Source organism: Musa acuminata, chromosome BXJ3-4, assembly GCF_036884655.1.
Source record: "Musa acuminata AAA Group cultivar baxijiao chromosome BXJ3-4, Cavendish_Baxijiao_AAA, whole genome shotgun sequence".
NCBI classification, from domain to species: domain Eukaryota; kingdom Viridiplantae; phylum Streptophyta; class Magnoliopsida; order Zingiberales; family Musaceae; genus Musa; species Musa acuminata.
Window position 1 is genome coordinate 1,215,518 of NC_088352.1, and position 26,614 is coordinate 1,242,131.

The window sequence follows — 26,614 nt, forward strand, 5'->3', positions numbered from 1 at the left end:
GCACATACGCAAGTACTTACCAGAGTTGTTCTCCCTCATTTCCGAACTATGGGCTTCTTCCTTTGCTTTACCTGGATCCAACCGACCTGTGCAAGGTTCACCAGTAAGAATAACATCTTTTATTTTTTGATTAATTTTATTTTCTTTGATTTTAAGCATCATTTGCATACTTTTTAAATGTTCAACTGTATCTGCGACCTTGAATAGTGGTTTGCTATAGAATGCTGTTGTTTGACTGTTAAAAGTTCTTTATGTTCTACTTGGAATCATGCTGTCAAGTATTTCGGTGTATACATATATATACCATACTTTAATGGTCGTATATTTGTCAGATACTGTATTGGTATGCTGGTGTATTCTTCATACCAACATATAAAGAGAGAAAGTATTTTTCTTATTGGTGTACTAAAATGCACCACATTTTGGTGTAATAAGTAGTGGTACCAATTTTTAAATTTTTGTCTGGAATAACCAATGTTTGTCTTACCCAGCAGAATACTATTAGCACATAACTGCTAAGGTTGCTCCACATTTACCATTTTCATTGAACTCCACATTTTCGTACCATTTTTGTTGAACACACATCAGGGCACTTCACTAGTGGTTACTCTTGGGGCCATCAGTTATTTAAAAATGTTATTGCTGGTTTTCTGTAAGATCTAGTTTCCACATCAATACTGCTATTACACTTCTGTTTGTGAGTGTTCATAGTTTTCATTTGAATAGTGACAACTGCAATACTTTTGACAGGATTCATGGCTTAGAGTACCAAGCAGATGTTTGCCTGGTCCTACGTGAGATTTTGGTCATACTTATGTTTGGCCCAAAGCAAACAATGGTCAATTCGACCAATTTACTACACCATTTTTATACTTCCATTTAAAAGCGGACTGTCCTTACATCTCTCTCTCTATCCAACAAACTGTAGAGGCCATATGTTTAAGTTCTTGTGTTTATTTCATTCAAAGGCATGTCTAGGCATGAAGGGCACTGGGGAATGACTTTTGCACCTTGCCTCAGCAAAGCCTCCATAGATTCAATGAGGTGGACCAATGGCAAAACTGTATCAATTCATTGATTATTTGATCTCGAGAACATTTCCTTTGTCTTTGTACCACAACATGTACATTATAAATATAATGATCACTAGGAAGTTTTTTGTTTTCTACAATTTTATATAAATATAGCAAATTCTTGAGTTACCTTTTCCTCCTCCAGGTTTTACATCTTGTGGAGCAGCTTTGCTTGGCATTAAATGATGAATTCAGAACATATCTGTCGATAATTCTTCCATGTTGTATACAAGTCCTGAACGATGCTGAACGCTGCAATGACTTCAGCTATGTCACTGATATTTTGCATACTGTTGAAGTATTTGGTGGTTTGTGCAATGAACCGACTTTTCTTGTTTGTTTCTATTTTCTACTCTAGTAGTACTCAGGCCTAGTTCATACGTTTCTGTTGATATTTTCAGGAACTTTGGATGAACGTATGCACTTACTTCTTCCTTCCCTTATTCGCTTGTTTAAAGTGGAGGCTTCTGTTGATGTAAGACGTCGTGCCATAAACACTGTGACCAAGCTCATTCCTCGGGTGCAGGTTAGTTGGTCTTACAACAGGCAAACTTGATATGTTCTAAAATGTCTAGAAGGATTTGGAAAAGCACTTCTGTTATGGTTTTTAAGTGATATCAAGGTACTCATCCTTTTCACATTTCCTTGATTCAGGTCAGCGGTCATGTTTCATCTCTGGTGCATCACTTGATTTTAGTTCTGGATGGGTAAGATATGATTCACACTAGTTTTTGTTGGATTTTAACAGTGTACTTGACGCAATGAACTTTTGTTGGATTCACAATATCTTATGTACTTTTGATGTTATTATCAAATATGAAAATTTTCATTACTTAGAGGTGTTGAACATATGTTGGTCTTTTCCTATGGTATGTTCAAGTTTAAGCTTTAAAAACAATGGAAGGAACTATCTATTTAAAATGAATAAATCACAAAATTCATTTTTAACTACAGTAATGACTTTTCGAGCATCTTTGAGCAATACGGTGGCTCTTGCCATCATACCGAAATTTTGTGGCCATGTCATTGGGAGAGGACAATGATTTTGGTCACAATTCCAACTCCCTCGTGTTGAAGAAAGTCCATGTTGTCACCAGTTGTAGGTTGAATATAAGGTCCGCCGTCTTAGATACCAATGCCATCGTTAAAGTGCCCATCCAAGCCGGTGTAGCAGGTGTTTGATAAACCGGTACATATCATATTTCTGGAAAAAACAATAAATTATTCTTGAAAATCTGAAAAACCATATTTTAGCCTAATTTCTTCCTTTTTGTAATTAGCCCTAAATTAAGTCTGATTAACATTTAATTACATGTAAATGGAATAATGAACCCTTAATCCACTTAAAATTTCATAATAAACCAAGAATAAACATGCTACAGTAAGTCCTAAATTGCCCCTAATTTGCCCTTAAGTCGCTCTGTATTAGAGAAAAAAACCCTAATTTGCTGTAATTAAACTTTAGTTACATCGAAATGGAAGAATAAAATCTTAATCCATTGAGAATTTCATTAAAATCATGCCCTAATTGTCCTTAATTACCTGTTAATTGGGTCTAGGTGGAAGGAAAAGATTCTAGTTAGCTCTAATTACATGAAATAAAATTAAAGATTAGGTTTCAGATTACGTCGATTTGAAGACATTCATGATCGGATCTTGAGATTTGACCCCTCTTTGAATGCCAATTGACCTTCACTATTTGTTTTTCAAGGCAATTAGAGAAGAATTAAGCCTTTTACCCAAGAAATCAAGAGAATCAGGTTCAGAATGAGTTAGAGAAAGAGAACGAGTGAAAGTGAAAGAGGAGAGCAAGTAGGTGGCTTGTAAACACCCCCTACCAGTCCACAAGAGTCGGATTGGGTGATTTGACCCAAATCGAACCACTATGGGTATGCCCTTAATTTCGCTACAGACACCTGTACCTGACTTGAACCAGCCAAAATTGCCCTCATCCAAGCCTCGACAGCCAGTTGAACTGGTAAATACTGGTCATACCATACCATGCCGCCCGAACTGCAAACACTGGTTGAATCATTTAGTCCTAGTTCTAGGCCCAATAAACCTCTATTGCGACTTTTCTAGTTTTTTACCGCAATAATGTGTCAAAATAAGTTTCATAAACCATATGTCAACAACACGTGGAAAAAGCTTATGAAAATGTATGGAGTTACTACATTATATAATTAAAATATATGATTTAAAAACTTGTGAACACAGAAATTTCATATGCCGGAGGTGGGTCTTGGTCTGCTGTGTAAGTTTGTTGGAGATCAGTATTGTAATTTGAAGAACTTATGCATAATATTGTTCCTATATCATTTGACTCTGATATACAGGGTGCTACTGTTGTTTCAAATTAGCAAGAGGCATCAACGAGTGTAATTATGGTGGTGTTTGTTATGCTGGTATTAATGGGGCATGTATGGTTCCTGCGACTGATGATATGGTAGTAGGGTGGAGTTGCATGATCATAATAACAGTTGAAGAACAGAACTTCATTACTATATTATTATTGTGTCATATGATGCCTTGGATTAAAATAAACGAGATAAATTATTAACTATTTTTTGTGATATATGAAATTGTTATTGGTAGAAATGTTACAACCATGAGGAATTTGTCAGACTGGGTATCAGATCAAACTCTCTCATCTATGAGTGTTAGCAATAAACTAATTTGGTGATGATTAGTCATCATAATCATCTAGTAGAATGGCATGGTAAAATATTGTTCATCCATCTGCATTCCACCTTTTTGTTTTTACATATTGAGTATGCAAGACTTTTGGCCCTGGCCACCATTATTGGTAGACATATAACTATCCCCCACAATGTCATTATTGTGGATTTTATGAAGATCTGGTATTAGATGGGAAGGAAGTCTCATCCTCCTGCTTGAAATGCTGGTCATTGTTGACAAAATGTGTTTCTTTGTCTTCCCACCAGTTGAGTTGGCAAAATGGGACTTTACCTAGTCACTCGATGTTGACATAGCCTTGAATCTGGTCTTTCTTTTTTGGATGCAGTTCAAGGAGATTTTCTTAGTGGGAAATTGAGGGACACTAGGTCGTAAGCACCTTTCCCTTGTGAATCTCTTAAATCTTTGCCATGGTTCTCCTTACTAGTGGATGTCGCCAATGTCTTTGATCATTAAGTCCATGGGTCGCACATGGTGCTAAAAAAGACAAACACGTGTATTTTAGTAATGTAGCAATTTTTGTTTATATAGTGTCATTTTTTAGTCATCACCTAGACTATGTAATATTTGCAAATCTCATCCACCATATTTCCACCATACCTTAGTATGGCACTGTGCATCCTGAATCCTGTATAACATATTAACAGGCTTGTGGAAGGTGATCTTTATGTTACAACACACTATGAATTTTATGACCTTTATCCTGGTGGTGTGGGACCAATACTTGCATGAGGTTCACATCATATGGAACTTGTTGCTCCTTGAAAGTCTCAGTCCATTTGTTGAATTTACATTAAGATATTTTTAGGTTTACACCAGGGCCATGCTTTTGAATGATGGACACCATTAATTGGTAATGTTTCTAGAGTTGCATGTGGAGGGATGCAATTGGAATTATTTCATGTTTTTTTTCTTTAGCGTATGAGTCATCAGTGCTGGTCTGTTTGGCGCTGAGGTGGGTATGTTGATACTGCTCATGAACTCTCTATGCTCTCAGCTCAAGTAATCTGTCCTCTTTGGTGTAGAAGTCATCAGTCCTAGCCTGTTTGACATCCCAAAGGAGGAATGTTATCTGATCAAGAACAACAATATCATCTGTTTGATGTTCCAATGGAGGAATGTCATCTGATCAAGAACAACAATGTCAAGCTCTGACTTAGCGCGAGAGCTCAGTAAACCGTAGTACCTTAGGGTTGAGAAGGGCTGGTCGCCTTATGAGATCACTCCTTAGCTCATGAATACTGCTTTGGTCTATCACATACTAGTAACATACCTAGCTCATGAACATCACCGTCATTGAGCATCCTCATAACATAAACCTGCTAAACTGAAATGGATGACACCATAGGTATCACATTTTAACTTCCATGTTCAAAATTCGATGGACCAAATTGTTGTATCTGTCTCATGTACTCCTTGTGAATGCAAAGTGGTTCAATGATGTATCAATATCAATGTCAAGCTTGAGGTCCACAAAATTGTCCCCTGACCCTTGAACTTATCATAAACGAGCAGCTTAGATTCTCACCTGTCTACATCCTCCTTCTGTGCTTATCACTAGAATCTTAAGACATTTGAGCCATTCAATTGTCTCAAAAGTTTCTCTGATTTCTTGAGAGACCTTTGTACATTTGTTCTTGTCGAGCAATCAATCTGCCAAATACTGCTTCTGGCAACCAAAGTATTCGCTGTGGATTTATTGCCAATGATGGTGTTGCTTCAAATGATCAGCATCCTAGCATGTTGGATTGATACTTTGTTGCTTCATACAAATAAGTGCCAATATCATTAAAAAATTATTATATATTTGCACTTATTTAGGTTTAATCTATCTGGATCTAGCTTATGTTGAAAATTTTACTCAAAATTCTTGTAGATTTTAATTGGACAGTAATAGAAGTTCGAAATTAGAAATTTTGTTTTAATAGCTAAAATCTGCAATTGAGTCAGAAAAGGTACTGACTATGGTGTTAGGATGCAGACTTACCTTGATTGGGAGAAAAACTAAGTTGATTTTCAAAAAATCCATGTAGTAGCAAGTTAGAAAGGCTTTCCAATCCAATTATTTGAGAAATTGATGCAAAATGGGAGTAATTTGGATAAGAAATATTAAGAATAGTGAAGAATGGTTGAAAAATGCATGCCAATGGAGAAGAAAAAGAATGATATAATTAGGTGATAAAGAGGGGAAAAATTGGTTGGGCATCAAATACCGAGCAGCAAACCTGTGAAACCAAGTGGTAGCATACCGAGATTGCTCGTTGTATATAGGTACCTGGTGTAACCAACCATTCAGTGAGATAGTGTCTAGAAAGATATGCATACTGTGGAAGTAGATATAGGCAAAAGGTTCTTGTTTTATTTCATGTTGGGCCAATAAACCAACTTGGTAGGGAGCATTCTAATCGAGACACAAATCATTAGTCTGATAATCTTCTCCAGGTTCTTGAGCAAGGATTAGAATCTGATATTAATATCGATCTTCGAGTGGTATGCACTGCACTCTGTCAGTATTGGTTGGTAGCTGATTAGATTGGGTTAGATAGATTGGTTCTCGTTGAATTGTTTATGGGCCAATCTTTAAACATTGATTAGTACATTTTTAGTCAGTAATGAATAAAATATGATTTAATCTTCTACATTGTTTAAAATTTTTGGTACTGGTCCCATATGGAGATGCAGCATGTTGACACAAAAATAGTGGATGAGAAGAAGAGGAGATGAGGAAAAGGAGGATAGCTAGAGACGGTGAGCTGGAGCTAAGGGAAAAAATGAGGTGGATGAAGAAGAGAAGTACTAGCTGGATGGAGACGGCTGGCAACAGGATCTGAAGTAAGGACTTCTTCTAAATTTAGGTGAAAGTGAGAATATTTGAGTGAGAGAGATAGATAAGAAAGAGCAAGAGATTAAGATCATTAAAAATCCAACAACCGTAAGATTGAAAAAAAACAAACTGTGATGGGCTTACCACTTAATCTATAGGTTTACAAGGCGGTAACCCTAATTTGGACTCAAATTTCTTGAAATCGATTGGTCCACGTCTTAATTCTTCATTGGATAGGTATTTTACTCTCTTCTATGCACTGATCTGGGAGGTTTTTTTAAACCATGTTCTATACCATTTATGGCAAAAATTAGATTGGTGAACGAACACATACAAAGGTATTATATGTTAGGGACATGTAGAATGGACTTGAGAAGATCTTGGTGAGCTTGGAATTGGATTACCTCGTCTTCTTATAAACTAATTTTTTCGTGTAGTTCAGGGATGAGTAACATATGTTGGAAATCACATGCATAGCAGAAAGAAAAATAAAAATTAGTTTCTCAAAACAATCTTATCGAATCATCGTGCGAAGACCGAGAGTGTAAAACTCGTGAAATCGAAAACTGCATAAAGGATGTGAGACGTTCTCACTTAGGGAACTCGTATATCCCCTAAGATCGTAGATCCTAGTCCGTGGATAAAGGAGCTCTCGCAAACTCCTCTCTAGCAATGATCCACACGATGGACGCAACAACAATGCACCTCGCGCAGCATGTTCTTTCCTCGTGGTCATGCACCACCACATAGCAGCACACAAGGAGGGATTGGTTCCTCTTGCTGTCCTCTCGCACTAGAGAGGGGGCAGTTGGTTGGTGGAAGAAGGAGGGAGGAGATGAGGAGGGTGGTGGCAATAGGGGTCCAGCATATGACCCTTTTAGTCTCAATACCTATTTATAGAGAGCTTATTTTAACTAACCCTAATGGATCCTTCTTCGTGGGTATTGAATCTTCATCCAATAATCACTAGCTTAATGGATATTGGATCTCCATCCAATAACCACTCTAAGCTCTATTAGGTTTTTCCCAAGGATCCATTAAAACAGAGGCTTATCGAATATTTCATATCTAATTCTCTATTCGTTATGTTGTTCACTATATGTGTGTGGCCCTCTAAGTCCAATATCGAGCTGGCCGTGAGTTGTACCCGTTAAACTCCTTCTAACTTAGTAAATTATTATCCCTATAATAATTCATTCAACTCATCGACTATGTACGTACTGGGTTACTACGCCATAATCCCCAAACGGTACAGGAGGATCTAATCCATTGGACCTATCTGTCCTCAGTTATCATGTATCTATAATCGCTTATCAATTTAATATCCTAGAGATCGTATATTGGGCACGGTGCTGTCAGACTCATGCAGAATCCATTTGAGTCTCACTCTAATCATATTCTCATGGGGAACTCTCTCAATCCGAATCTCACGCTTATCGGATTCATCACGATTCGATTGACCCTGGCTAATGATTTGCTCGAGTGAGAACACACGAGATATTATTCTCATGATACCGAGAGTGGATAATCCTCTATTGAAACCCAATTGCTTTCGTAAGGTTCTGTCATTCTCAATGACCATCCGTACTTTGTACTAGATCCAGAACTTCTAGACCTATAAGTCCGGTATCAAAAAATGAAGTACTCAAATAAGGCATCATTAGTGTCTCAAGTCTAAGGATCATATACACAACTAGGACTCTGAAATCGCTATATGACGATGAGGTATCATTAACCATTTAACATTCTGTAAGTGGATCATTCAATGAACTCATTCTTCAATGAGCACTTGCACTATATCCGTAGTGTCCCCACACAAGTAGCTATTAGATCAGCTGCCTCCATCATATGAACAAGTATATAGCATATCGGTCTATTCGGTTATCTCGATGTCCCTCTCGAGTAACCTATGACCGAGAATATTTAGGGTCTGTGTTTAAAAGCGAATTGATTTCATTGTCATGATCTAATCATGATCCAATTCCCATTGCACAGATCCAATAACATCACAATATATTCATCATCCAATATAAAGTGAGAAAATATCATAATAATAATAATAATTAAAAGAGATTATGTAACGTATTACACGTGTTATCACCCATGTGATTGGCTTGCAGGGCACCTGTAACTAGTAACATCTTCATTGGAACTAGCTTGTTCTTGTCTTTCTCGTTTTAAAATAAGTTATTATTAAGATCTTTTTTCCTTTTTGGTGGTGATTCTAGTCTAAGTTTTTGTTCTAGATAGACAATTTCACTATGTTATTCTGAATTTATGGCATACCATTTTGGTACTTTTTTTGTCACTTATTTCAAAATGAAAGTCTTCATTGAGGTTTGGTTGAAAACTGAGTCATATTCATCTGTCCTTTACCAACTATGAACCTTATATCTAACTATGCAGCTTACTTTGTTTATATGCATGTGCACAATTTAATGTTTGCTCCCTTGTTACTGCATACAGGAACATCTATTTGTTTCCTAATAATGAATGTTTTATCAGGAACAATGATGAGTTACGAAGGGATGCTGCCGATGCTCTCTGTTGCCTTGCATATGCTCTTGGAGAGGACTTCACTAAATATATTCGAATGATAGACAAACTGCTTTCAAAGCATCATTTGAGGGTCTCTGTTTGTTCCTTGCATTATTTTAATAAAGATTTTGAGTTTGACTATTTTAATCATTGTCTCTTGTTTTTACAGCATAGGGACTTCGATGAGATCAAAAGGCGTTTAAAGAGACGTGAGCCTCCTATTTTAGATAGTTTATCTGTACAAAAATTGACTCAAAATGTGCCAGCTGAGGTCATCAGTGATCCCCTCAACGATATTGAGAGTGATCCTTATGAAGAAGGGAATGAACTGCATAGGCAACCAAGAAACCATCAAGTACTCTTCACCTTTTCAAGCTGAGTTAAAATTATGTTTTGAATCATCATTTCAGGTTTTTTTCTAGTTGAAATTTGAACATGTATATGTTGTAGCTTATATAGGCAACTAGCTTACTTTCAATGGTCAGTCACTAAACTCTTCTGAATTTGGGTTAAGCTGGTTATGAAGCCAAGATTCTATGGACATTTAAGCGAGTGCTTTTCAGAATTTCAACCACCTGTCAATCTTCTGACTTAGGATAGCCAGGAAAGCTTCATTCTTAACAACACAAATTTAGGCAAATTACTTGAAGGCTGGTTAATAGATAGCAAGTTTTGCCTTATAACTTTTTTTATGCTTTCTTGGGGCATGACTTCGTAGCTCATCTTTGACCTAAAAGGATTTCAGTTACATGCCTTCAATCATGTAGCATCGTCCAAGTCAAATTTCCCATACAGCTCTTGGATAATTACCTAAAAAATGTATTTCAGTTGTTACATGTCTTTATCCGTCAGAATTTCAACCACCTGTCAATCTTCTGACTTAGGATAGCCAGGAAAGCTTCATTCTTAACAACACAAATTTAGGCAAATTACTTGAAGGCTGGTTAATAGATAGCAAGTTTTGCCTTATAACTTTTTTTATGCTTTCTTGGGGCATGACTTCGTAGCTCATCTTTGACCTAAAAGGATTTCAGTTACATGCCTTCAATCATGTAGCATCGTCCAAGTCAAATTTCCCATACAGCTCTTGGATAATTACCTAAAAAATGTATTTCAGTTGTTACATGTCTTTATCCGTCTTTTGGAAAACAAAGGAAAGTAGCCTGTAGTACCTGGTGAAGAGATGTTTTCACTTGACATATTGCAAGCTTTTCTTCTCTTTTTAAAATTTATGGGTCTTTGTTGGTAACTCATTCTTTCATCTTATTTGTAAATTATTGAGTTGCTTAAGTTTTATGTCTTAAATAAAATATATCTTAATTTTATGAAGAAGTTATGTTGTTTTTTGAAAGGTTTGCCGTAGCACACCGCTTGGTATAGACAGTATGTATCGGTCCAACAAGGGATTGATACGAGCGGTACATCGGTACACCTCCATGTACCTTATGTCGGTATGGTTTGGTACAGCTCAGTACATACCGTACCAACATCTAGTCGGTATATTGGTATGGACTGGTAAGACGACCCATGGTTTGTGGTACATGTTGAAAATTTAGATAGCCCCTGGGATTGCATGAATTTAACATATATTATGTTATGTGCATAAAATGGTAGACAAGTACATGTTTGGGTTGCAGATTCTTGCACAAATTCTAAATAAATTCTCGTTCACTCTAGTATTATATGCATGGATTAAATTTTCTTCTAACACCGATATTGGTTCTTAACCAGATTAGTGCATATTAGATATACATCACTGTACCATGTGTTGGTACAGGTTGTACCCACTGGTATGGCTGAATTGTTAAAGGCAAAGAGAGGGGTTGAAGAGATATACACTTGATGATGGTGGTGGCATGATGTGATCAGTTTGCCCTGTCCTTGTAGCTCATCGGTTGGGTGGAGGAGGAGGTCGCCAAGAAAGGAAGAAGGGAGTGTTTGTTTTGGTGCTGATTATAGGAGGCAGGATATACGAACGAAAAATATATAAAAGGGACTCTAGTACTAGTTCTGGGTGGTAGGCTTACAGCCTGGTATGGTTTGTTACCTGTTGGTTTACCACTTGGTTGGTCTGAAACTGTAAGCTTGTTAAGCGATAAACTTAGTTTTCAATTGGATGAGTGAAATAATTTGGTCCATGTATTGGTCGGCTGTCAGACCACCAGATACTGGTCTGTATCAACTGGTGCAACCAAGATTTGAATCCTTGATTTTATGCCAAGGTTTTATAAATTATGGTACGAGACCCATATAGATTGATGGTTAGATTGGTACAGGTCCCCGTACATGGGGCGTGCCAACACATGATACACCTCCCTACCTATCAATACAAAACCAAGGGGAAAGAGAGAGGAGGGGAGGAATGGAGGAGATGTCTATGGTTATGTAGGTGATGGAAATGGTGGCGGTGGTGACAACTCGAGGAGGTGGCGGCAGTGAGGATGGACGTGGATGAGGCAGCAATGGAAGCGGAGCCGGGCAAGAGAGTAAACTATTCTCATTAGCAGCAGCAGCAAAAGATGTTGAGAGAGGAGAAGAGATGCCCTTGCAGCTGAGAGATGGAAAGAGAGGGATAGGTGGATAGCTGTTTTCAGCTATTCAGATTAAAAAAACTTAAAAATCCCTGGTTTTGAACTTGTCCTGGTGAAGCTCTATTCCCATTTCAGCACCAGGTTGGATTGGTAAATTTTTTCTGGTATGTTTGAGTTGACCCTTTTTTTGTCTTTTATGCAATTGTTAGTAGTCCAACACTGGCATCTAACTCTAATAAAACTTGATACCTTTCCTATTGATGACTATTTGCTTATCTATGTTTGCCATTTTTTTTTACATTGGGTTCATCCTTCTCTTTTTTTATATATATAAAGATATTGGAATGCACATTTTTGTTTTATATAACAAACTGATGTTTTACTGCTGCAGTTTCACTCTCGTAGACTTATCTTGTAGTCATACCAAGAAGAATGACAAATAATTCTAGGCTTTCTTGTCAACTTTTATGTTGCAGATGACTAATTAAACAATAATGTTCCTTTTGAGACTTCTGTGAGTTTTTCTTTTTGATACTCTTTGTTTATGGTTTTTTTAGGTTAATGATCTTCGATTAAGAACTGCTGGAGAGGCTTCGCAGAGGAGCACTACAGAAGATTGGGCTGAGTGGATGAGGCATTTTAGCATTGAACTTCTAAGAGAATCTCCAATGCCAGCATTGCGCACTTGTGCAAGACTAGCACAATTGCAGGTAAATAAATGATTCAGATGGGTAGTTTCAGTTCATAATTATTGTTCTTACTGTGAAAATATGCAGCCTTCTGTTGGACGGGAACTCTTCGCTGCTGGTTTTGCAAGTTGTTGGGCTCAAATGAATGAATCTTCTCAGGAACAATTAGTCAGGAATCTCAAGACAGCCTTCTCATCTCAAAATATTCCTCCTGAAATTCTGGCTACCCTACTAAACTTGGTTTGTCGATGTTTTATTTTTGTGTTTGGGATATTGTTTACTATTTTATCTAATATCCTTCCATTCATACTTACACTTTGACTGTCAATCTAATCAGGCAGAGTTCATGGAGCATGATGAGAAACCTCTTCCAATTGATACCAGGCTGCTTGGTGCCCTTGCTGAAAAGGTTGCTACCCTCATTGAGATTATAAGTATACATTTGTTTCTACTGATTGTTACATACCGTTCATTTTTAATCAAATACATTCTGCCTTCAGTGTCGAGCATTTGCAAAGGCCCTTCATTATAAAGAAATGGAGTTTGAAGCTGCATGTTCGAAAAAAATGGGTGCAAATCCTGTAACAGTCGTGGAATCTCTTATTCACATCAATAATCAGTTACACCAGCATGAGGTCTGTCTTTTGTGTTCATGTTCTGTATCCTTCATATTTTGTATAAGCATAATTGTCATCTGCTACAAGGTTTATATACTGTTCTGATACTGATTTACTGATTTTGTTCCGTTAGTGATTTCATTATCCTATTGGACCAGTACATTAACTGTATATTGGGAAATATCCTGAACTGTGCTGCTCAAGATTATTCAATAAATTGATAAACAATAAAAACAATAACTGTATATTGGGAAATATCCTGAACTGTACTGGGATTGAGTGTATGCTTCAGTACCAGTGTCAAGCTATACGTTTTGACATTGATACAGTGGTATTTTAGTAGACCACTAAGTATCAGTTGGTATGTGTTGGTCCAGCCAATATTCTCCTATGTGGCCTTCTGATTAGTGTAAACTAATGTTATTTACCTAAATCTATTTTGCCAGGCTGCAGTTGGTATATTGACTTACTCACAGCAATATCTGGATGTACAACTCAAGGAATCCTGGTATGGTCTGCCAAAAATTGGTGTTTTAATTGAGCCTCTTGTAAATTCTTAGTTTACCTTATCTGCTTGAAAAATTTCAATTATATTGAAGTTATAGAACTTATCTTCTTAGTTGAAGGATTATTATTTTTTTGTCTCTCTGCTGTACACTGTTCCTTTATTGACATAATGTCTGAATTGGTTTTGTTGAAGGTATGAGAAGTTACAGCGGTGGGATGACGCTCTCAAAGCATACACTTTAAAATCATCTCAGGCGTCTAGTCCAATTCAGAACTTAGATGCTACCTTAGGTAAGTATTTTACAATAAAAGTTATAAGCTTTAAATATTATAGTTAATAAGCTGCACAGTTAATATTATCAATAATACTGTGTTGCCATTTGAGTATATACTATATTCACTGCTTCGTTGATGGGGAATAAGAAGCATGATCATAAAAAAGTTCAATTTGGTGAAATGGTAGAAAGATCTTTTTTTAGTGAACCTGAATGGCAGTTCCTTCTCTCATTCTTGATGAAGTTGCATTAATGAGACTTGTTTCAAATAGATAATTTGTAGAAAAACACAAGGCTTCGTAAGTTTTTGGATATTTGGCTTCATGCAATTGCCTGTGCCATGAAATAAAGAGTTGTGAGGATATTCTGCTGACTTCACAACTCTTTGTGCTAGGCCAACTGTTGGTCATTCTTGATTCAGTTGTATTAATAAGATGTTTTCAAATAGATAATTGGTAGTTACAGTTTTGTGAGTTTCCAGATATTTTAGCTTTATGCAACCGTTGTGCTATGAAAAGAGAGTTTCTATGCTGCTGACTAAATAACTCTTTGTGCAAGGACGAATGCGGTGTCTTGCAGCATTAGCTCGTTGGGAAGAGCTCAGTGCCCTATGCCGAGAGCAATGGACAGCTGCTGAACCAGCAGCAAGGCTAGAAATGGCTCCAATGGTTGCCCTGATAGAAAAGCTTCTGTAGCTGCATTTCCTGGTTTATTATTTATTCTCTATATCTAATCTACGTTGTTTTAGGCTGCTAGTGCCGCCTGGAATATGGGAGAATGGGATCACATGTCTGAATATGTGTCAAAGTTGGATGATGGGGATGAAAGCAGACTTCGAATGTTAGGTAATACCACTGCCAGTGGTGATGCAAGCAGCAATGGTGCTTTCTTTAAAGCAGTTCTTTTGGTTCGTCGTGAAAAGGTATGATTTATCCACTTTCCATGTGGTCTTTATTAACTCATGACATCTAAAAGTTCTCTTGTTTTTAGTATGATGAAGCTCGCATGTTTGTTGAGAAAGCAAGGAAGTGTTTAGCAACAGAGCTGGCAGCACTGGTGAGCATGTTAACATCAGGCTTTTAAAACTCTTGTGACCTTGATTCTGAATAATCTAGTAACTTTGCTTTATTTTCTGTTATATCTAATTTGCTGACAACAGTCGAGATAGTTCACGATCTTGTTGAGTTTATAAAAGCAAGTAAACACTCTTTAAGTCTTTAATTTTAGAATCCAGCAGATTTCACTGCCTCAGTTTTTCCTGGATTGGAAAATTCCATCGGTGATATGATTCACAGGGCTTATTTCATTTGTTACATGCTGTACTAAACTATTAACATGTCTATCTATATTTGAGGTTTTTATATGGAAAAAATAAAATAGTTGTTCTTCTGTTGATCTACTCTTGGTGTCATTCGAAAGGTTAACCATCCATGAAATGCTCTTGCCTTTCTCATCTTGAGAAGCTCAGAGTCCAATTAATGGAATGACATAAGCCCAAGATATGACAAACGGGGCAAAGACCATGAGAAGGAAGATGTTTAGAAGCAGAATGGAACAATTATTGGAGGAAACAGGGTAGCTAAGGCTACACAGCCTAAAGGAAAACTCAATGTTTATATTAAGTATTTTTTAATATTTTATACTACAAGATTGAGAATTAATTATTGTTTATAAATAGATTACTTGAGAATTAACAAAACCCAAAAAAAGAATAATATCTATTTGATAAAAATCATATCGGATTTAATAAAAAAATTTCTATATAAATAGATTATTTGGAATTCAACTCTTATTTTGTAATAGATATTACTTAAGGCATATATAGACACTAAAAAGGGGAAGAAATATCTTTTTAAGAAGATTTTATTAAATGTTGTCTGCAAAAATCTTAGCTTGGACCTGGGCCCCTGGGGAATGACTACTTGCATTGAACACCCTTTTGGATCTATGCAAAATCTAGCTAGCTTAATCTGACAAATAAATACAGATCCTTCATAACTTCCTTAAATATGCCTAAAATATGGATGAAATACTCCAAAAGTAGGAAAATGCTTTTAAATCTAACTTTAAGAATGCAAATAGTCGTGTATAAACTTGATCTAACCTAATATGCTTTATGATCTGTGGATGTAAGATTTTTCTGCATTTTATTGGGTGAATTCTTTAGTGTCGTCGGATCCAGACTGATCAGTATATATTATAGATTGTCTTTAATCAGGCCACTAACTGGTGCCGATATGCAGTTATGCTGTAATAATACTGGTTCTCTGGAGATGGTATATCATAAGCTGTTATATCTGAGGTTTTATTTTCTTTTTAGCTATAAATATGATTGAAATTAACACTTCAATTTTTTTTTTGATAAAAGGGTTGTATTATTACTATTGTAGCTAATAATAGTAAGCAGTGAGTCATGCTTGCTCACTGAAAGGAATCCAAGATATGTATTTGATGATATAATGTCAATTTTTAGTGGTACTAAAATACATAAGTGAGGTGGTTGGATTTTTTAATGTATTTTGAGACTTGAAGCTTTGCTCATGATTGGTTAAAGGTGCTTATGATTACTTCTATAATTGAAATTTCATCCTCCATCTTCCTCAGAATTACACCATTGCTATCGTATGTATGCTTAGTATTCTACACTCGAAGGTCCATGTAACTTTATTCTCTGCAATTCAGGTTCTTGAGAGTTACGAACGTGCTTATAGCAACATGGTCCGTGTCCAACAGCTGTCAGAACTGGAAGAGGTGATCTCTGATCTGTCCGCTTCAATATTCTTGGATAAATTACTAATTAATGAATGAAGTGAGTGGAACACTGCTTTTGTTCTCCTAACAGGTTATTGACTACTGTACCCTTCCAGTTGGGAATGCTGTTGCTGATGGTAGAAGGGAACTGATTCGTAATATGTGGAATGAACGCATCCAAGGAACAAAGCGGAATGTTGAGGTGGCTATATAGTCTTTTTCTGCAATATGCTTTGTGTCTGAGTTTATTGTTTTAGTTGTTTCTCTATACATTGCTTGTAAACAGTAAGCCAGAAGCTCAATTACTAATCAATTACCAACAATGTTTTTTTTTTGCTTTTGTTTTCATGAGTTTTTATTTTGTTATGGTGGTATTTTATTTTATTTGCATTATGTTTTTATTTTCTTTGCAGAGAAATAATTTCTTTTTTAGTTGAGAATTTTGATAGGGAAAGTGTGAGGAAGTAATAGATAATTGTGAAAGACAATGATGAAAGATAGAAGAGAATAGAAGAAAATAGATAAATACTAGACTTTTTTGGCTCAAGTATTGTTTCAAAGGGATGAGAGTCTCACATTCTACATTTCTCCTACATGGACGATGGATTTTACCATCAGAAAAAAGAAAGATTGTGGCCTCATACCACTCGCACAAAATATGGGAAAAAGAATTGTTTGCATCTAATCAATTGATGGCCCAGTTATGATGCCTTTCCTCTTATATACCCAAATTACATTAGGAAAAAAGAAAAATTAGAAAATAAGGAAGAAGCCAATAAAGAAAGTTAGACCCATAGATAAGGACATATCATTCATTTCATATATAATTTTCATTTATCTTCAATTGAATCCAAGATTTGCTTCTTATTTTTACTTAGATTTTCATTAAAGCTGAATATTTGTCATCTTTTTTTTGTTGACTTTCCTTTTTTCTTTTTTTAGTAATCCTGGTAACTAATAAAATACCCCTTATGCTAATAATTGATGTTGTTATATGATAGCTTATGCTAATAAAATCATTAATGTAATCATTGACGTGCAAAATGCCCCTTATGCTAATAAATTTTATTCATACGAGAAATAAATGAAAATGATCTTACATTATATTGCAGGTCTTTTAAAAGATGCAAGATGACATGGATATATCAATTGATTTTCATATGTTACTATAACTCTATTCTTTATATAATGTGAACATTCTTTTGTCGTCTTTCATGAAACTTATAAGAAGCAGAAATGCCACTCATACAAGTATCAAGTATCCAGAAGTTCTTTGAAGTTTGAACACGGATATATATAATATAATAAACTATTACCTCATATAGCCAATATTTGCCACGTTTTGAAGCCTTATGCTCTTGATTTAGTAGTTCTACATATATATAGTACATCTAAAACAAATAAATATTAATGGTACAACAGTCTATATATCCTGAACAAGTAATACATGTTGGAAACTATCCAACATGCAGACATGTCAATCATTTTGAAGTGTCCTTGCATAGCTTATAATGTCAAAATGGTGTTTCTTCCACAATCATTTCACTGCTGTGTATTGCATATTTTGTTCCTTTCCATGAATCATTTTACTGTTGTGTATTGGATATTTGTTCTTTGTAATTGATTCCACCTTAAAAAATTAGGTCTGGCAAGCACTTTTAGCAGTAAGGGAACTCGTCCTTCCCCCTAGTGAAGATATAGAAACTTGGCTTAAATTTGCCTCGCTTTGCCGGAAAAGTGGCCGCATTAGTCAGGCCAGATCTACTTTAATCAAACTCTTACAGGTTAGTGTTTCAATTTCTTGAAAAGCACTCTTACTGGTTGTAGTAGGTTCTAAGAAGTATAATACCTCATCACCTCTGGTTAATGCAGTATGATCCTGAGTCATCTCCTGAAAATTGGTTATACCATGGGCATCCCCAAGTTATATTAGCGTACCTAAAATATCAGTGGTCTCTTGGTGATGATTTTAAACGGAAGGAAGCATTTTCCCATTTACAGGTAGAATCATATTTTTAAGTCACAATATTGTTCTTTGTTCACATGAGCTTGAGCTATTAATCTAGTTACACCTTCTCCGTGTTTGCTTTGCTTAGGAATTAACTGGACAGCTTGCTCTCGCTACAAATGGTCACTCAGGGGCACCAGTTAGTTCAGGGAACATGCCAAATTCTGGTGTACCCCTTCTTGCTCGTGCATATCTGAGACTTGGGACATGGAAGAGGGCACTTTCACCTGGATTAGATGATGACTCAATACAAGGTGATCAGCACTTGATAATATTGTATTTCCTATTTTTTCTTTTGTGGCTTCTATAGTTGAATTTCCAGATTGTTTTTGTTTCTCTTGCTCCGTGAATTTGATTTTTTTCTTTTTGAAATTGCAGAAATCCTTGTATCATTGAAAAATGCCACTCATTGTGCAAATGATTCGGCAAAAGCATGGCACACATGGGCTTTATTCAATACTGCTGTGATGTCTCATTATACATTAAGAGGTCGCCCTGATGTTGCTGCAAAGTATGTTGTTGCTGCAGTCACTGGATATTTTTACTCTATAGCTTGTGCATCAACTGCTAAGGGAGTTGATGACAGTTTACAGGTAAACATTTCTGCTTCATAGAATATTAATTATTTTTCTTTGAGTCATGAAATGACCAATTTTTTTAATTCACTGTTTTGTGATTTTGGAGCTCTAGTTGGATTCTTGTTTAAACTGTTTTCTTTAATCACAAACTACCAAGGATATACAGGCTCTTATCATCCTTGGGAATGTCTGTTGTGGCAATTTTTAGATGTCTAGGATGGTTGAAACTAGTTACTTTATCCATTATAGGTTTTTGGCATTCATGTGTCTAGGGCCTCCACCTAGTCCACTATGAGCATATTACCCAGCGGCTACTATAAGCCCATAGGTTATGACACCCTGTCATGTCACTTGACTCTGCTTGATTCGACTTCTAATGAATAATCGGTTGTTGAGACTCGAGACAATGATTCAAAAGGATAACTCTCGTTATATATTTCTTTTCACCCTAGACAAATGAAAAATAGGGCAATAACTATCTCTGACGGATGGGCTTCAGTCATGTTTTGGTGACATTATGGATTGTGGATACTCATATGTGTTTTAAACTTTTCCATTGTGTTTGCAATGTTTATTATCATGACTTTTGATATTCTTTTATGTTTTAGATGCAACTTCTACAATTATACAGGTGATGATGTTCTTTGTTTAAGTAGATTAATCGACTTTAATAGTATAGGTTGTGAATTTATGGTAGTGGCCTTGGCTCATAGTTCGTGCTATTTGCCATCTGATATAAGTACCGTTATGCTTTTTAATCCAATAAGTGCTAATACCATATTTAAACTTCAAAGAAAATGTAACTTATTTAATTTACTGTGCCTCGTGTTTGCACCAGGTCTTCTGGTTTCTGTGTATGTAGTAATTTAAATTTCTACAAACATATATTATAAATTAAACATTGATCATAAATAGTCAAATGGAATCTTTAGCATAACTGGGAATTATATCCTGAAGCATTTATTGTAAAAGAAGAAGCAAAATTGATTTTTTTCTTTAATTTTGAATCCTAGAGTATATGTTCATTTTAAACAATCTATTCAAAAAGGTTATGCCTTTTATGTTTGTCACATGAATTGCTTATTCTAGGAGTTTTTTTTTGTTCAAATTTTAAAATCATTATCGACATTGTTCTCGACATAATCTGCAACCCTGCAATCTAATGTCAATTCTGCAACATGCATCATATAAAATATTTCCTGACATTATCCTCTATCGGAGCTGCCTTTACATTATGGTGGATGCAATCATTGCATATTCCAACTGGTGCTTGTCCTGGTAGTATCCTCTGTCATAAGTTCATAACTACCCTTGCATTTTGGTGGATGCAATTATTGCATTTTCCAGCTGTTGCATATCCAATATCCTTTTTCGTTTTAGCATAAAAAACCCACCTATGTTTCTCACAAGGTTCGATGTCTGATTTATCAACACTGCAGTCACTGCACAGTGGTACATAGTGGCACATAGAATTGTATTGAATGTCAGTACACCAATTTGTACCAGATTTCGATACATCCCCTTAAAAAGGCTGGAAAACAACAAAGAAACCTTATTTTAGGGCTTTTCCCCCTCCATTTCTCTGATTATATACAATTAAGTTAGACAACTTTAAACTAAATTTGGACTACAAAACAATAAATGTGATGTAAAATTAAGACACATACCTGCTCACACCTGTATTGGTACTTCTAGAACTGATACGTCCATAAATTTATTATATTTTGAAAATTACAACTAGATCTGCAAAGATTAATGCTATGTACGAATGGATGAAGCCTACATTTTGTTTGATCTAAGCTAGATCCATGATGATAAAGCCTAGATCTGTGAAGATCTAAACTAGATTCAAATGGATTAACCTCGCCTAGTGATCTTCAATTCGTTTGGAAGGTAGTTCATACAGAAATAAGTAATTTTGAGAGAGACGAGATAAAATGAGAGTGAGAGAGTGTGACTGAGAAGTGAGATTAGAGGGCAGATTTGGGAGGGTTTCGGGGCCTTTTTATAGGCTCCCAAGAGCCCTCCAATGGCCACAACAGCTAGCTAGTAACTCCAAGTAAGGTTACCACCTGGTACAGGTCTGTTACCGATCAGTATGATGCATATCAGTCTTGTACCGGTCAGTATATCCTACTTCGTGTGTTAATCCCCCATTGGATTGGTGCCCTCTGTTGTGTGATAAGTTCGATAAGGATATTCTAATATAGTTAATTGAACTTTTGGGATCTTTTTGTTTTCTTATCTTTTTTTTCAAAGAAGAGAAACTATATTAATCCATAAGCAGTCCATATAGACTCACAGGAGGTAAATTACCTCCAAAAGGAGTAATAAGCTCTACCAAAATTAGCTAGCTGATCAGCTCTAGTGTTCATGTTTCGACTTTCTTGTACATTTTTCCAATTTGAGACTTTAAAAGGGTTAGCTACATACAAAATATCATGGCATAAATTCCACAAGTGCCATGGTTTTGTGACCTTTCTATTAATGAATGATTCTGCTTGGAGTAACCTCTCCAAGCATTCTATTGTAGAAATCGATGGAATATGAAAAATAGTACTCCCATGAATGACAAAGGATCATATATGGTAGTGCATTTCTTGTTGTTTTTACATTGTGTATAAGCTCTGTGAAGAAAAACGAGATTGGATTTTTATTTTTTAATCATGTGAGGTTGTGGAGTCATGAGCTTGCCGAGGGGCTTCTGACCAGAAATAGACAATTCTAAGAGGACTTTATAACTTGCAACTAAGTTGTCTTCTCCCATTGGGGATTTTGTACCCTTATTTCGTTCTCTTTATGAGATCATGATGGATGAGGCTTTCCATTGTTTCTTCCATGCATACACATGCAAAAAGGCAAGAAAGAAGGGAACTGATAGGGTGATGCATTTTATTTGCACGGCAATTTCAGCACGTTTTATACATAACCCTTTTCCAGGCAACTTTTGCTTCCATCATTGGTAACCAGTATGTAGAACAACATGCCTAATCAACAGAAAAGACATTAGACATTTATCTAGTTAGTTGTTATGGTTACCTCGATCTCCATTTTAGAAAAGAATGACACTTTAGAATACTGGACATCTTTGTGTTCGCAATACATATTGGCTTTATTAAACAATTTTATTATCTTCCAAAGTTAATCTTTGTTAGCTGAAATCTCTGGGGTTTCTTCTATGGCATGATACATTTTATCTATGACACCTTATTTTGGTTACTTTTATATTTTCAGGATATCCTCCGCCTTCTCACATTGTGGTTCAACCATGGAGCTACTTCTGAGGTTCAAATGGCGCTCCAGAAAGGGTTTTTACATGTTAAGATTGAAATGTGGTTGGCAGTACTACCACAAATAATCGCCAGAATACATTCAAATAATAGAATTGTGAGGGAACTGATACAATCATTATTGGTGCGAATTGGGAAAGGGCATCCACAGGTATCTTGAATGACTGACTACAAAGTTATGTATTTAATAGACATACCCAGCAAGTTATGGTACAATGAAAAACTGATAGTATATTCATTTCTTATTGAGGACCTGCTTACGTTGGAAGAAGATAACCTCCAAGATAGAGAATAGTGAAATTTGAAAAAAATGGAAGGAAAAGAGATTCAGAAAAGCAAAGAAAAATAAAAGAGATGAGTGAAGAGAAGTATATAGGTAGAAGAGGAGATTTTTATTGAAAATAATACTTACATTTTATGCAGTAAGGGCTACATAATTCACCTATGTATAGATTCTCGCAACCTAATAGAACACTATTTTCACTTCACCTAAGATTATAGACTTTGAACAGTTCTTTCTTGAGTCCCAATCAGACTAGGAAACATAGAGTTGTTAACATGGCTGTCCAAGCTCATCCATGCTTCACATGCATTCCAAACTTCTAGAAAACCTTCTCCTTTGAGTTGTTTATCTTCCTTTGTGATTTGAAGGTGGCTTGATGAACTATTTGTTGAGCGAGGGCTCCTCGAGTGAATTAATGTCAGTCTGGACTTCTAGGATATACTAACTTGTAGGAAAGCTGCAGTAGAATTATCATGATAGACATGTATCGTAGCTAGTTAACCTAGCAGGTAAAGACTTTGGCAGATAAGGTTCTGGGATCAAGATCGACCTTCACCACTTTGCCAAAAATATACATATGATGATAATGATGATGTGTTATTAATAATTGACTATGATTCATTAGAAAAATGGGAAGGGTAATGTGTTCAGGAATATATGCGTTTCATAGCCATAGAGGGTTTGACATCACGAAAGGTTAATCAAGAAACACCAAACATGGAGCATGTAAGCCTCATAAATGCACTAGGATCCATTACCATATGGTATGTTAGGAACACATTCCCTTTTACATTCTTCATTGAACCATATGTGATCTATATAATGCCTTGTTTTATTTGACTGCTTCATGAGCAAGACAAAAGATTTCTCTGTATGTGATTACAAATGATGACAGAGATTACAAAATGCCTTCTTAAAGTTGTGTAAGCAAGATAATCACTGACCTTAATTTGTTTATATTCAACTGAGTTTGAATTTTAATCAACCAGTTGAATTTGAATAATTGATAGGTATTCAATTGATAATCTGAAAAGGTAAAAATTAAAAATCATGGAAGGTATTAAGAAGAAAAGACTTGAAGAACATAGTGAATGTCAGTTTCATGCATAATTCACATTTTTTTGTGTATGTTCCCAGGTTCTTAACTGACTACTGCTTCAGACTAAAATACTTGATTAAAGAATAATTAGTAAACTGGGAGAATCATAGATATGAGAAAACCTATATAACTTAAAGAGTTAGATATTCCAGTGTAAAAAATGTCCATGCTGTCACATTTGAGGACGTATGCTGTGTGGACTGCCATTCGCTGCTTGTAAATCCCAATCCTCTGAGTATAACAAGAATGCATTCTGTAGAACAAATCAAGGTTTGCATCTTGTGATGCCTTATGACTAATTATTTTTCTGGTTGAGTTCAAAGTTATTCTTCAAGTTGTCTGTTTCAAGTTATTGAATTTTCATTCCAAGAAAGAGATTTCAAGAGTCATAAATGAGAGAGTAGGATCGAGGAGCATTGTGCTTCAATATCTTCGCAGAAATTGCTTTCTACATTTTCCAAGAGGTTTCTAATGGCTTCTTGTTGTGCATTTCTTTGGAACTCTAGGCTCTTATGTACCCTCTTCTAGTAGCATGCAAGTCCATCAGCACTTTGCGCAGACGGGCAGCTCTGGATGTTGTTGATAAAATTCGCCAGCATAATGGTGTGCTTGTCGATCAGGCAAATGTCATATATGTCAGTGAACTTTCTAGGTAGTTCCCTTGAGAATCCTTCTAATGTGACTATAAAATAATTTCAGGCTCAGCTTGTCTCAAAGGAGTTGATTAGGGTTGCTATATTGTGGCATGAGATGTGGCATGAGGCCTTGGAAGAAGCTAGTCGTTTGTACTTTGGTGAGCACAATATTGAGGGGATGCTTGCTGTGTTAGAACCACTTCATGCAAAGCTTGAAGAAGGGGCAGAGACCATAATAGAAACTGCTTTCATTCAGGTATTTTAATTAAATATGCTATTTCGAAACTTTTCAATCTACCTAAGAGAATAAAATTTATGACATGACATTTACCTTGCTTTCCTCTGCTAGCATTCCTATGTAATATGGTTATAAGGTCCTTGATATGGAATCTTTAGTTAATCTGAAATATTCAGTTTCTAAACAAATGCTGCACCAAGCCAATATGGTTCACGGATTCAGAAGCACCTTATATTTTAAAAAACAAGATTCTGAAAGTGACAAAAGATCAAATTTTCTTTTTTTCAAGTACAATGGAAAAGTAATGTATGTGATATTTTTTTTCATTTGCCTACCAAATTCTGACATACAGACTATATGTAAGAATTCTTATATTATTAGTATAAAGATCCATTGCAAAAAGATAGTAAGTGTTCGGTTTTGCAATGTGATGAGCTGACAGCTGCCAGCCTTTTGGTAAGAATAAATGGATTTACTGTTGCTTCCTGTATGTATTGTCCACCTATGAACTTTCCCTACATTTTATAACCTTTGAATCACATATTCGCTGTTAGTGTTCACTGTCTTATCAATTGTCAATGGATATACATTTTTCAAGAGGGAGGATGAAGAATACTTATCATTTTACCTTGGCATATTACTCTCAAGGAGCTTCTTCCATTCTGTTAAACACATCACTAGATAGATTTTTGTCTCAAACTTGCAAGAAAAACATGTGATAGGAATATGTAGTGCCATCTCTTTACTTCACTAAAGTTAGGAGTTAGAAATATGGAATTTCTGAGATATAATAGGTCTTTCTCTAGATTATACTTGCATGCTGCTTACTTGTTCAAATGGATCTTCTTTAGGCATATGGTCGTGAATTACAAGAAGCTCGTGATTGTTGCCTAAAATATAAAAATACTGGAAAGGACGCTGAGCTTACTCAGGTGCCTTTCATTACCCATGACTGACATTGTTAGTTGTTCTTTGTCTATGTGAACCTTCTTATATGTGATCATATTGATTTTTTGCATTTTCAGGCATGGGATTTGTATTATCATGTTTTTAGAAGAATTGATAAACAGCTTCCTAGTCTCACTACTCTAGATTTACAGGCAAGAGTTGCTTAATTAATTTCTGGTGAATTTATTTGTAACTCTTTCTTCTGATGCTTCTGACTTGTTTACTTCCCTATAATCAGTCTGTTTCACCTGAATTACTAAAGTGTCATGATTTGGAGCTTGCAGTGCCTGGTACTTATCGTGCAGGTAATGATTACTTTGTTACTTAAGCATGTCTAATATTCTAATTGTCTGGAAAATATCAATATGGACAATTCTTGAGTTTATTTATGGTTTCTTTGTCCATGTTCACCTGGCTGTTTTTGTTATCTATTTAATATTCTCATGTCCCACCTTTAATGGCTAGATTATGGGGTTACGTGGTTGGGGCAAGTTGAGGCTGTTACAGAGACACTAAATTAACTGACAGAGAAAATGTAAAAGCTTGAACAATCAAATAAATTAGTAATTATTTATAGATAAGAATTATAAATAATTAGATCATCATTGAATGGGCATTACTAGCTTCTGAAATCTCCTTGGTGTCTTTTTGTTGAATATGTAGTGCTGTTATCCAATATGCCTATTGTGCAACTGTTTTTTCCGCACAACAATGACAGTTTTCTTTTTTTTTTGGTTTCTTTTTCCATGTTAATTTAGTGTACAAGGTTTCACCTTCTGCATTTGCTATTTCTAGTATTTATGGAAAATATTTTTTATTGACATGTGTATCCTTTTGAAGATTCTTTAATATTTAACTAGTTCCCATTCTTCCATGGTGAAAGAAAAGCACTGGATTGGTGTATTTACAGTTAATTAATTTAATAGCATTAACCTTTTCATGATGCCAGTTTATGTTATGTAGTACTTGCTTCAGCTTGGATTTTATTCAGTTTGGGGATCATGTTTAACTTCCAATTTTTGGAACATTGTCA

General features: G+C 35.7%; 1 protein-coding gene across 1 annotated transcript in view; it reads left to right on the forward strand.

Moving 5' to 3' along the window:
• The window catches only part of LOC135635107 (serine/threonine-protein kinase TOR-like), a 64,566-nt gene that overhangs the window by 29,812 nt on the left and 8,140 nt on the right, over positions 1-26,614 (forward strand). Inside the window, exons 21-47 of the mRNA XM_065145972.1 lie at positions 2-103; positions 1,219-1,381; positions 1,475-1,599; positions 1,728-1,780; positions 9,100-9,223; positions 9,302-9,487; positions 12,221-12,373; positions 12,440-12,592; positions 12,690-12,761; positions 12,853-12,987; positions 13,416-13,477; positions 13,670-13,767; positions 14,310-14,419; positions 14,500-14,673; positions 14,742-14,807; positions 16,434-16,502; positions 16,594-16,704; positions 18,146-18,286; positions 18,375-18,503; positions 18,599-18,764; positions 18,889-19,103; positions 22,323-22,529; positions 24,267-24,386; positions 24,466-24,651; positions 25,485-25,565; positions 25,659-25,733; positions 25,820-25,886. Of these exons, the coding sequence (XP_065002044.1) occupies positions 2-103; positions 1,219-1,381; positions 1,475-1,599; positions 1,728-1,780; positions 9,100-9,223; positions 9,302-9,487; positions 12,221-12,373; positions 12,440-12,592; positions 12,690-12,761; positions 12,853-12,987; positions 13,416-13,477; positions 13,670-13,767; positions 14,310-14,419; positions 14,500-14,673; positions 14,742-14,807; positions 16,434-16,502; positions 16,594-16,704; positions 18,146-18,286; positions 18,375-18,503; positions 18,599-18,764; positions 18,889-19,103; positions 22,323-22,529; positions 24,267-24,386; positions 24,466-24,651; positions 25,485-25,565; positions 25,659-25,733; positions 25,820-25,886 (3,343 nt within the window). The remainder of the gene's footprint in view (position 1; positions 104-1,218; positions 1,382-1,474; positions 1,600-1,727; positions 1,781-9,099; positions 9,224-9,301; positions 9,488-12,220; positions 12,374-12,439; positions 12,593-12,689; positions 12,762-12,852; positions 12,988-13,415; positions 13,478-13,669; positions 13,768-14,309; positions 14,420-14,499; positions 14,674-14,741; positions 14,808-16,433; positions 16,503-16,593; positions 16,705-18,145; positions 18,287-18,374; positions 18,504-18,598; positions 18,765-18,888; positions 19,104-22,322; positions 22,530-24,266; positions 24,387-24,465; positions 24,652-25,484; positions 25,566-25,658; positions 25,734-25,819; positions 25,887-26,614) is intronic.